The sequence below is a fragment of the Mastigoproctus giganteus genome, chromosome 3, assembly GCF_048544385.1.
Source record: "Mastigoproctus giganteus isolate SK-2022 chromosome 3, ASM4854438v1, whole genome shotgun sequence".
In the NCBI taxonomy this organism is placed as follows: Eukaryota; Metazoa; Arthropoda; class Arachnida; order Uropygi; family Thelyphonidae; genus Mastigoproctus; species Mastigoproctus giganteus.
The window spans coordinates 235,476,558-235,490,134 of NC_143577.1; the positions used below are offsets into that span (position 1 = coordinate 235,476,558).

At 34.5% G+C, this 13,577-nt stretch overlaps 1 protein-coding gene across 3 annotated transcripts in view; it reads right to left on the reverse strand.

Annotated features, from left to right (window-relative positions):
- Window positions 1-13,577, reverse strand: part of LOC150088897 (uncharacterized) — a 599,507-nt gene that overhangs the window by 397,409 nt on the left and 188,521 nt on the right. For all 3 annotated transcript variants that reach the window (XM_090369705.1, XM_090369706.1, XM_090369707.1), the window contains 4 exons: window positions 10,662-10,784; window positions 8,653-8,718; window positions 6,623-6,733; window positions 5,220-5,336 (listed from right to left, as the gene is read on the reverse strand). In XM_090369705.1, coding sequence (XP_090225831.1) covers window positions 5,220-5,336; window positions 6,623-6,733; window positions 8,653-8,718; window positions 10,662-10,784 — 417 coding nt within the window. The remainder of the gene's footprint in view (window positions 1-5,219; window positions 5,337-6,622; window positions 6,734-8,652; window positions 8,719-10,661; window positions 10,785-13,577) is intronic.

Below are 13,577 nucleotides of genomic sequence, written 5' to 3' on the forward strand. Positions count from 1 at the left end.
TTTCACCTGTGGCTTCTCATAGGTGAGGCCTGGATGTGGGAAAAGAATACCAAAGGAACCTCATGAGGTACAGAAATAATGAAGGAAACAACACCAACACAACGGAAACAAAACAGTACAGAGGGACTTTATTCAAAAATGGCAATGTAGCACTGGCTGACATGATACAGATGCATCACTGCCAAAGATGGAACAAAGGAAAGAGGTGGTCCTCAGTAGGAGATATGGCCACCCCTAATGTCAATGCAGGCTTTGCACCGCCTGTCCATACTTAGAACAATGTTGTTAAAAAGTTCTTGTGGTAACATCGTCCATTCCTCTGTCAGCACCATCTTCAGCTGGTGAACATTTTCTGGTGGGTGTGGACTTGCCGCTAGGCATCTTCCTAGAGCGTCCCATACGTGTTCAATGGGATTTAGATCCGGAGGGGAGGAACGGGCAGGCCAATTCATATGAACAATGTCCTCACTTTCCAAAAGCATATTACAGCGGCAGTGCAATGGGGTGTGGCATTATCATCCATAAACACAAACTCGGAGCCAATGGCACCTCGGAACAGACGCACATGGGGAAGGAATACCTCAATACAGTAGTGTGCACCAGTTACAGTACCACCAGTATCTGGAGTTGTGTATGCATTCAAGATAATGCCTCCCCAGATGAGAACACCCCGACCGCCATATCGATCCCTTTCAGTGATGTTTGCGGGGTGATACCATGTGCCAACATCTCACCAGATTAGCTGACATCCAGAATCGCTGCTGAGATTGAATCTACTCTCATCAGTAAAGAGTACCTTACCCCATTGCGCTGCTGTCCAGTTGTTGTGTTTGAAGCATCACTGTAAATGGTGTCTCCAATGGGCAGGTGTTAAAAGGACACAGCGTACTGGCCGTCGGGCAAACAGTCCACCTTCGTGGAGTTGCCTGGCCACAGTAAACTGTGATATCCTGCATCCTGTGCAGATGGTTTGCAATGGATCCCGTTGTCTGGTGTCAGTCCCTCGGCCTGTCGGAGTATATAGCAGTCATCGTTAGGCTTTGTTTTTCGTGGACGACCACCACCACTGGTCCTTTGAACAGCTGTACCTGTCATTCTGAAGGCTGACCATGCACATGAGACTATGCTATGAGTGATACTGAACTCTGCAGCCACACACCTCGTACTTCGACCTTCTTTGAGCTTCGAAATTATTTGGCCCCGGGTAAAGTCATCCAGATGTTGTCTACTAGCCATTTCATTGTCTGTAGCACTGTATGAAACCAATAGAACATCTGTAACAATCATGCTCACCATTCGGTAATTTGCACATAACTGCTGCTTTTATCTGTTTATGTGAGCCCTCTCATCACAATTCAAATTTTTGCATGTGCACTAGCTTTATACTGAACGGCCACAGTTATACAAATCGCCACAGGCTGTTTCATTTGATTTTGTGGTTGTAACCTTTAGAAAGATTTGCACACCAGTGTATGTATTAAATATTATTCTAACAACTTGTATGAAGGTTGCCATTATAAATTTGTGATTGCAGTATGTGTGACACTAGTACTTTCTATATTATTGCTTCATTCATCTTGTAGATTAAAAAGCAGTGTCAATGTGAAACTTTACATGCAATCTAAACAAAGATAAAAACATATTACAAAAATACTAAATAAATGTATTTGAAAAATATGACACAAAGACAGCTAAAGGTAATACACAAAAGCAGAGAATTTAAAATGAATTTAAATTAAAAACCTTTAGTGTAGTTTCCTTCAAAAGGATTTCTAAACACAGACATATTTGTCCATGCAACAATTCCTTGAGCTTGGGAAAAAGATTTTAATCACAAGGACCCATATTGGGCCTGTAGGAGTGAAGTACTTCCCACTTGTAACTGGTGAAAACAAGCTGTACAAACAGTGTAATATGAAGTAGTGCATTGTCATAGAGCAGGGGTCGACAACCTTTTTTGAGTGAAGAGCCATTTTTGATCTAATTTTAAAAAAAAGAATCCGAAGAACTGTACTTCAGCTCAAACTGGGGGAAATTTTTAAGAAATGGAATAGAGTGGGAAGGTGTTTTATTAAAAAAATATATTTTTTGAAATATTATTTATTAATACTGAAAAAAAACGTAACGAACATCCAATTCCTTTTGCTGCTGAACTTCTTGAGCGAGTCTCTCAATGTCAGGCGAGTATGCTATAATTTCATCTTTAAACATGCTGAGACTTGATTTGTTCAAATGGTTTCTTGATTTATTTTTAACATAGTTCATGTTCAAAAATATCTGCAAGCAACATATTGCTTGCAGAAATATGTTGCTTGTCATACATGTGGGCTAAAAGTTAAAGAGCTGAATGCAGCTCGTGAGCCGCAGGTTCCAGATCCCTGTCATAGAGGATGAGCACACCAGCTTCCAATAATTTTTGGATAATAATTTCTGATGAGGAAATGTTGCATAGTCGTCTCCAGTTACTGACCTTGTAGGGCACGATGACCAAATGTTATTCCTTCAAACACTGGGCTGTAGATTTTGGCACAGTCACTCGCGTATTAATCATTATGCTGATATAACAGTATAACATAGCGCATCACTGCTCAATTGTACTTGTGTCACTACAACTGAGTTTTCTTGGGCACATGTGTTGTACTTGTTGAATCACTGCAGCAACAAGTGCAATGCATGCGCATCGGGTTTCATGACGATTTCTAGGTAGCGTAACACTTTTTTCCAAATAACACTGGTAAAAACGTTTTTAACGCCAAAAAAACCCACTTCCCATTCACCACTCCATGCACTCCAAAAATTTGTCCATTTCTTCCTTGAATTTATCTAAACGATCAACTTCTACAACAATACATGGAAGTTTGTTCCAGCAATCAACCACTCACTAGCTAAAAGCAAATTTCACATATCTGTTCTGCAACTGTCTTTCCTCAATTTGACTGAATGTCCTTCAAGTGCAAAATCTGAGCAACAGGAAGGATTCCATCACATTAAGCTTGCTCAAACCATTTAAAGCCTTAAACACCTCAATCAGATCACCTTGCATATGCCTAGTCTCCAGACACTGCAATTTGCAGAACTTAAGCCTTTTTTGGTAATAGCAACACTTTGTTCCCTTCACCAATCTTATTGCCCTTCTCTGCACTCATTCCAGCAGCTCTACAGCCTTCCTAAACTGAAGCCTCCAGACCCATATACAGTACTCAAGGTGTGGCCTGACCATTGCCTTATACAAATGGATAATCACCTCCTTATCCCTGCTAGCAAAGTTCACATATATATTTGCCATAAGCTGCCAGCCTGTCTGCACAGCTCAGAAAACTTCATATCCGATGGCACAATTATCCCCAGATCTTTTTCGTTCTCCACTACCCTGTGTGTATTACTGCACAGTTGGTACGTTATTCTGGAGTTACTGACACCCATATGCAGTACTTTGCACTTGTCAGTGTTAAACTTCATTTGCCACTTCTCAGCCCATCTGCTAAACTTTTCTACATCCTGTTGCAGCTGCACACAGTTAATACTGTCATTAACAACACTTCCAACCTTTGTACCATCTGCAAACTTAGACATTAAGCCTGTTATATCTTCATAAATATCAATGATAAATACAGAAAACAATATTGGTCCTAACACTGAACCCTGGGAGACTCCACTAATAACATTATTCTACAACGAGCAGTGTCCATTGATTACCACTCTTGGTCTCCTCTCACTCAACCATCCTAAAGCCTGTTATATCTTCATAAATATCAATGATAAATACAGAAAACAACAATGGTCCCAACACTGAACCCTGGGAGACTCCACTAATAACATTATTCCACAATGAGCAGTGTCCATTGTTTACCACTCTCTGTCTCCTCTCACTGAACCATCCTTTTATCCACAGCAGCAAATTTTCCTTAATGCCATACTGCTCCAATTTGTGCCTTCACCTTCTATGTGCAACAGTATCAAAAGCTTTCTTGAAATCCAAGTATATGAAATCAAAATTATTTTTGCATCCAGTTCCTTTGTGACCACATCATAGTATTCAATGAAATTGGTCAGGCAAGATTTCCCTTTAACAAACCCATGCTGTGTCTGAACTATAGCAGTCTTCTCTAGATGATCCTGCAGTGCTTCGTTAGCCAGTGACTCCATTACTTTCCCTGGAACAGAAGTTAAACTAACAGTTCTGTAATTACTCATGTTACCCTTTGATCCCCCTTTGTGAATTAGGGATACATTTGCACTTCTCCAGTCTGTGGGGACCTCAAAGGACTTAAATTGGGGGCTCATCAAGCGTTCAGCTGCCCACATCAACACAGTAGCAATCCCCAAGGCAGAATGCGCTAGTTCCACAGGAATTAGTTGTTGTCAGTGAATCTGTGAAACTCATCATCACCAATTTCCGAGTGGCATCACTTTTCTGTTAGCCCTATTATTTCAGCATTAGTTGTCTTAACCATGAGTTCAAATTCAGCCATTTTATAAACAACACTCAGATATAATGGTTTTTGTACATTTCAACAAAGTTACCACAGTGTTTTAAATCAGAAGTGGATTTCATTTACAGCATACAATAGATATAAATTTAGATGAACTGAAAAAGGAAGTGACATCAAAGGTTTACTCAATTCATTTTAAACTAATGCAAAGCACTCTAACTTCTGGAATAATTATTATAAACATTTTTAAGAGAATGACAAACAAGTTATGTTATGATAGAGGAAAGATTTTCATAATTAGTTCTCCTGTGCACTAAAGGAAACATTACTTCAGATATGAATATGCATGCTAGATTAGCCAAAAAAAAAAGTAAACTTTATATGAGATCTGAGTATTAATTGGAAATACTTGTCAGCTTTAAAAAAGAGAAAAAACACTTCATAAAGTTTTTGTTGTAAATCATTTAATATTGGAAGAAATATTTTTCTTTAAAACAATTTTTTTTAAAAAAAAAGTGTAAAAAAGGTACCTGATTAACAAAGCCATCGTTTTACTAAAAAGGATGTGAAGAATTTAACATATTCATTTTAAGACTCCCAAATCTCAAAATGAAGCCATTTCTGTTTGCAATTCACTGTAGTGCAACACATTATTCTACAACCAATTATATAAAATGTTATAATAAGATGATTTTTTTTTCAGTCTTACAAATTCAAATTATTACAGAAGTATCTAACATGGCAAACTCTGATGCTACTGTTACTGAATATATCAGTTTTACATACCACACACTTCATATGGATTGCCACTAAATCCGGGGTTGCAGACACATCTGTTTGGAACAGAATAAATGCAGTGGGCACCAACTCCACAGGATGGAACACAGATTGGTGGTAATATTGCTAAAAAAAAATAATAATAAAGAATGTTGAACTGATTTTTAAAGAAAAATGCATTTTACCTTTGTATAAAACTCCACTCACAAACAATATAATGTTTGCATCAAGTAACGAGAACATATTTAAAAGAAAACATTTTGCTCTTTGACATCACCCATTTCAAAAAATCACACATTCTTACTAAACAGCTTTACATATATGATTAATGTAACATACATGCTACAACAAAGAAAATTACTGCAGAAGGATATTCCAACGCCACCTAGCAGATAAAATTCAGTCAGTGGCATTCTTGCATGACTATTCTTGGAACTTTCAGGTAGTATCTCATATTTGAGTTATTATCCCTCTAGCAGGTATGACAAAAAAAATATCAAGCTAGCAGTTGCATTAATCTACGTTGATTGCAATGGAATATTTTTAGGAAAAAGTCAATGAACAGTTTAAAACAATGCACACTATAATTTTATTTTTCATTCTGACACTATGTTGGATAATAAGAACAAATAGTAACAAGATTGCTGTTATCCAAAAATAATTATTCCTAACTGCCTCACTTCCAATGCACAGCTTTACGGAGTGAGATAAATAAAGCCAAACCTATGTAAAATTAACACAGAAGCTGGTGCATGTCACCTTCCCTATGCTCAAACCTAAAACAAAATTTTGTACACAAATATGGTGCCAAAAAGAATATTTCCCATTATACTTTTCCAATTAAAAAGTAACTCAATAATAGATATTTTAATTTTAATTTTTTTTTGTTTTAAAATGCTATAATATGCCTGCCAAAGGGTTAGATATTTGTTTTAAACAAAAATGCATATTTTTTCTTAACAAGCAGAGCAAGATGAATAAACTCATTTATTTTTTGAAGCTGAGTTTCTAAAATAAATCTCTTAATGAAAAATAGAAAAGTAAACCTTACGATAACCATAAGACAGTTTGGTTAATATTACAATATTAATTCACTTATATAAAATATAATATATTGGCAAATGAAGCGACACAGGCTTAAAATATAAAGTTAATTAACACTCTGATAATATATGAAAATAATTTAATAAGAGAAGTATTTCAAAATATATTTTGCCCTTCCCAACAAATAAAAAGTAATAAATTATAAAATATGCAAATTGGTAACATGAAGGACATGTTACTAATTTTAGCTCAACCATTTTATTCTCAAAATTATGCTCAAACATTTAATTCTTGAAAAAATGCTTTAAAATTATAGTAACAACTAAAAAAGTCAAAAAAAAAAAAAAATAAATAAAAAAAATACTAACGTGGAATACAAAGGACTGATGGATTTCCAATGAAAAATGGTAGACAGACACAGCGCCCGGAATTACGATCACAGCGAGCACCAGTTCCACAACTAACATCTTTACAACGTTCTGAAAGAATCAAAAATTTATTTCTTTTTCAGAAATATCTTTCTTAGAAATCATGAAAATTTTCAATAAATTAAAATTAAAACTGTATCTATATTCATCACTTCACATTCTTGTCATATTTTTCACCATAATCAGCTCATTATGTACACTTGTGCAAAGTAAACTTCACAACTTTGTTTGTTGTTTCACCAACCTCATTATTCAATTATATTGACAAACCAGAATCATTTAACCATTTGAGGAGTAAGTTCAGTGTGTGTGCCCTCAGAAGATAAGTTTTCCACTAGGGGCCAGCTCTATGGAGGAGTGGGTTTCTTAGTGGAATTTTGGAAATTTGTAAAAATTAAAACTTTGCATATAAATGCATTTAAATATTAATTGGACTACCTAACATTAGAGTGAAATTATTAAAAAAATCAAACCAAAAGCTCCAGGAAGGCATTCATACTTGTTCTGCAATAGAGGTGCACTTAAGTGCTTCAACAGTTTCCTTTCATTTAGACAATGCAAGGATAAAACAGTGAATATTTATTTTCAATAATTATTTTATTAAAATAAATAAAATCTAACCATTTTCACAATTATTTAGTATTAGTAGTGGCAAACAATGCAAAAAAGCAAGCTTATACAGCATCAGCCAAAAAAAAAAAAAAAACTTCTCATTTCACCCATCCATTCTTCCAATAGTTTGTCTGGTTCTTCCTTGAAATTATTTAAGCTCTCCACTTCCACAACAACAGATGGAATTTTGTTACAACGATCAACCACCAGATTGGCTAAAGCCAAACTTCGCACATCTATGCTGCAACCATCCTTTCTCAATTTGAATTTGTGCCCGCTCATGCGTGTTGTCTGAACAAGAGGAAGTATCCCATCAGCATTGAGCTTACTCAATCTATTCAAAGCCTTAAGCACCTCAATTAAATCATCTCACAGGTACCTAGTCTCCATAGACTGCAATTTGCTGAATTGAAGCCTTTCTTGGTAACAGCACGCTTTTGTTCCCCTCACCAATCTCATTATCTTTCTCTACACCTGTTCCAGCAGCTCTACTCCTTCCTAAAATGAAGTCTCCAGACCTGCATGCAGTACTCAAGATGTGCCTGACCAATGCCTTATCAATGGGATAACCACCTCCTCATCCCTGCTAGCAAACTTCCTGTATATCATTGACAAAACCCCATGAGCTGTTCTGGCAGCCTGTTTGCACTGCTCAGAAAACTTCATATCTCATTAATGTTTATGACTAATTTTTCTTTTCAGATGGACTAAGAAAATATCTAAAACCAATGTCCATCCTGAAGATTGAATTTATTAACTCAAACGATGAAATTAAAATATGTTTGTAGCTAAATGCATAGAATGATGATTAAGTTTATCGTGGTACTGATAACATATTTATAAGTTCTTTAAAACTATTTTTGTAGCTGTTGCAGGAGGTATCTCTCAAAATATCTTCCACGGCCCTACGAAGTGTACTACAATCCATTCACGCAATCTGTCCACGTGCTTGATTCCTTGGATAAACTTCAAGAACTTGCAGAAAGCATAAAGACAGACACAATCTGGCTCACTATTGCAATAACTCGTCTGAAAGTGCACTGAATACGGGATCTCGTATCACAGATTCTCGATGGATGATCTTTGTGGAATATGTAGCGAGTTCGTGATTGCATAGATTTCACTTAGGGACATGAGACTTGAGCGCATTCAGAAATTATATCGACGGTTTCTGTCATTATGGATATTATGTTTTCTTGTCAGCATATAACTTTCCCAGTTTCATAGAGTATACTGTTTACTGTTTGGCAAAACTGAAATATAAAAGACAGTTTTCATTTGTTTTAAGTTAATTACTCATTCAGAGTAATTAGCTTAAAAAAAAAAAAAAAAAAAAGATTCAGTTGCACTTGACTTACCCACACAAGCTCCTTGTATGCAAACCTGAGATGGACCACAGGCTCGAGCTGCAGTACAGCCATGATCTGAAAATGGAATATTAACATTGCATCAAAAATTTAAAACTAGCAATATGTATAAAATAACTTCTTAAAAAGTAAAGATAATAAAATTAAACTGCTTACACAATTAAAAAAGTTTAAATAATTTTTCACAACCCTTTTGTATATCCTGTGTCCATTGCATTTAATTGGGATTAGAGGAGAAAATAGAATACTTTATTCCCTTCCCTATTAAAACTAAACTATACAACTGTAAGATACAGATAGTAGAGTACAGAATGAAATTGTTGTGTTGAGTTGATCTCTTTTGATTTCAACACTCGAGAGGAAATGATACACAGCCAGGCCTATCATATTGTATAACTTTCTGTATATGACTTTTCGTGCAATGTGGACAAAGCAATGGCTTGCTTAATTTCAAGCAAATTGTCTTATTTCTCTCATTATAAGTTCAGTCTTGATAAAAGATCTGATAAATTTGTGTAGAGAAATAAATTATAAGTAATATTTCTTTCATATATGCATGGGAACTGAAATAATTACAGTAAACCCCCACTATTCGCGGGGGTTACGTTCCTGAGAAATGCCGCGAATACCGAAAACGCGAATACTGAGTTATGGCTCCCATAGTAATAAAGGGGTTCCGTTCCAAAGTATGAAATATATAAGAAAAACTAGTCTAAAATTTTGTCTATGTATGTATTATATGTACCTTCATAATATGACTATGTACATAGACTGTACATAGTGAAATGCAAGCATATGGCATCGAAATGAAAATAAGAAACAGTTTAATATTAAATGTAATATTTATTAGAAATTTCAAACAAATCTTTCAAACCAACACCTTTGCTAGCTAAAAAACTTATCCCGCCAGTACTATCACCAGTTTCGCTAAAGTGTTGATAAAGGAGTTTTGCCTTTTCACGAATAATGAGTTAACTTAACAGAATTTTATTTTGAGTTCGGTCTTCTATCCACAGATTTAAAGCTTTTCCATTTTTTTCTAATTTAACATCATGAGTTACAGAGCAAATTTTTGAAGCAATTAGCGCATTTTCACGGACACTACGGCGGATTTTTTCTTCCGATTTCTTGATTGATCATACCGTTGACTCATTGATTTTATAATGTTTTGCCACTGAGAAGACACTTTCACCATTAGAAATTTTGTCTAATAACTAAATTTTATTCGCCAATGTCATCACCTGCTCTGATAATTTCACATTCACATTTCCCTTGTTATTCGTATCCATATTTTTGTACGGGTTAGAAAGAACTTGTCCAAATAAAGTCACTTTCTTCCGTTAACGCACTCGAAAAAGTCTGTTTTATACTGCAAAATGGTAGATTAATCAATTTTATAAGCATATCAATTTATAAATTGATAAATTTATTCAATTTTAAAAGCATATAAATTAAAAACAAACGAAGAAACCTTCCATGGCAAGCGCATAACACATACCGAACAAGGATTAGCGAGAAACATCCACGCTCGCGATTTTGTCACCCCTCTCCCCCACCCACTGAGCGCTGTTTTGACCGGGAAAGATAATTTTAGCCACGTCCATGTTTTTTTATGGCAGAAAATGTTCACGGCGCTTTAAAATTCACATTTTTTTAGGTTTCATTCTATGTTAAATCAGCGACTGCGAATACGCGAAACCGCAAATACAGATACCGCGAATAGCGGGGGTTTACTGTATATCATTATTTTATTATATTTTTCACTTTTTCGTTGTCAATTTTTTAAAACTATTTTTTTTTTTTTTTTTGACACCCTGGTAACTGTTTAATCCATCCATATGGACAGCTGCCCCTGTTTAATCATAAAATCAATTTATAATGGACTCATATGTAATTAAAAAAAATAAACTCAGACAGTGTAACATACCTTAACTTTTTATCCAAAATATATTTGAACTAGCTATTTTACATAATAATTTCAGTAAAGGAATAGGAATTACCTGGATAACATCCACCACCAGCCCATGGGTTTCCAGTAAATCCTTGTAGACAATGACATATACCTTGATTTTGGGAATTAACAATACACTGGGCATTCACACCACACCATACACCAGAACATGCTATAAAAGAGACATTTAGAAATTAGTATCAGTAAGACTGAATGATGCAAGGAAGTGAACTTTTTCTGCATCAGCCAAAAATAAATAAATAAATAAAATAATAATAATAACAATTCAAATAAAACAGAATATTCATATTATTCCTACTCCCACAAGATAATCTTCTAATTCTGCTTTAAACGTAATCAGACAATATTGGAAAGCAATTCCAATTTTTTACAACCCATTGCCCATAGGTGAACTTCATAAGATCCAGTTCTGGTATTCCCTGAGATTTTATATTTATGTCTGCTGGTTCATGTCTCAATAAATTGAGACATGAAGGGAGAACAGCCCTTCCTCATTCATCTTATTTAATCCCTTCAGTGCCTTATACACCTCAATTAGATCTTTCTATAACCTTAATATTAAAATCACTTTATGTTTAATAAAGCTATCACAAATATTATACACATAAACATGTATGCACATAAGTGAAAATATAGTAAAACCTCATAAATCTAACATTCAAAAATCTGACTTGAATTTTACAAAAATAATAAAATCAAATAATTTAGAAATAATTCTGCACTTCATGAAATATTATACATGACTGGGGAAACTTTTTCATAGTTCCTTGAAGCACAATGTTTTCCAGTGTCAGCACATACACCTATGATACAATGTACGTATAGCTATTGTTATTTTGAATCATATAAACTTGAAAAGCAAGCACTTCATGAAATATTATACATGACTGGGGAAACTTTTTCATAGTTCCTTGAAGCACAATGTTTTCCAGTGTCAGCACATACACCTATGATACAATGTACGTATAGCTATTGTTATTTTGAATCATATAAACTTGAAAAGCAACAGTTTCTTTTTTTTTTTTTTAATTACAGACTTGGTGATTATATCATTTCACTTGCCTTGAGTAACTTTCCTGTGGCTAATCAAGCAGAAGCCATAAGAAAGCTATTCAAGCATTACATTCTAACCCTTAAGATATATAAAATAAAATAAATAAATAAATAATAAAAATTAATTAATTATTTATTTACTCACAGTCTTAATAGCAGTGGCTGCCAGCAATAATTAGGAGCAAGTAATAAGAAAAATATCATCGAGGGTTCAATTATCAACAAACTGCACAAGTTTTATACCAGGAAAAATGCTTGTTTAGGAGACTAAATAAAGTTTCCCCACGGCCACATTTAATTTATAATTATGACTACAGCAAATTTTTAATTTCATATTATTTATTTTTATTTATAGTTGTATAATATTATAGGATTCGTATCAGTGTAATTGTACAGTATTATATGGTTAAAAAATCCAACAAGGACTAGTCCCAACATTTCCAGATTTATGAAGTTCTACTGTATTAAAAAAGCAGCAATATAAAAATTAAGTATATTAATTATTCTGGACAAAAAAAAGTCATTATTTTTACAGTAAAACTAAAAAACGTTATGTTTTGATGGCAAAAATTAGACTGTAAAATTATCTGACAGACCATACCTTAAGTTTCAGTTGTTAGATTATTTACGAAATAAAAAAAAAAAACTGTCCTGTTTTCCCTAATATGTGTCCCTTAATTGCTTATAAAATTTCAGTAGTAAGGGAGAATAATATTCACCCACAGTAGCTTTACCTTCTTTGAAGACAATCAATGAATATCAATTCTTTCTTTTCCAAAAAAAAAACTGATGCCACTGAATTGGTAGCTGATGACACCCTTCAAAATTTCTTGTAACAAGAAGTTCCTTCATTATGCCACTCCATGGACTGCTATTTGGTCTTTGGAGAAAAGACCAAATAGCTAACTTGTTTAAGTTAAATATTGCAAAACAGTAAGCAGACCAGCAATGAACCCCAAAGTACTCCACTAATAACATTAGTCCATGAAGAGCAGTGGCTATTAACAACCATTCTCTATCTCCTGCCACTCAACTATCCATTTATCCATAGCAATAACTTGCCCCTAATGCCACACTGCTCCACCTTGTAGCACTCTTTCATGTGGAACAATGTCAAAAGCTTTACTGAAATCTAAATTATTTTTTGAATCATCCAGTTCCTTGTGACATCATAGTTAATCAGATTTGTCAGGCAAGATCCATGCTGTGATCACTGTATAACTGTATATTTCTGTATATTGTATACTGTATATTTCTGTATATTGTATATTTCTGTTATGTATATTTCTGTTTAATAAACACTGTATATTTCTGTTAAGAATGATCCTGAAATTGGAAGAGAAATTTCTGAAGTAAAAAGTAAATAAGGCACTCCAGGACATTCATGGATTCAGGTGAAGTCTCTACAGATTGGAAATGTGTAGATATCTTCTTTATTCACAAACGGGGAGGAGGTCACCTGTAAGCTTGATTGAAAAATTCATACTATCAGAACTCAGTTTGAGGTCCTTTCTATCAGAACAGGATCTGCGACCTCAGACTGCTGAGCCTCTCTGTTTTTGCTGCATTTCCTCTGCTTTTTACTGTTCTGCATTGTTCCTTCTCAAGAGCCATTAGTTTTAAGAATGTATATCTAAAAACTATTTTCTTCCTATATTAACTTTTTTCACCTCCTCAAAGTTTTCAGCACTTTTCCATGCTGCTTTGTTCATTAAATACCTTCTTATCTATGCTGTGTTGTATTAACACAAATTTAATTTCTGTTTTTTTTTTTGTTTTTTTTTCATTAGATATTGCTAGCCTGCACTGTATATATTTGGTCACTTCCACTTCTACTCTCTCTTTCTCACTTATACCTTTAACAGTTGCAGTGTGTTCTTCGGTTGTATAT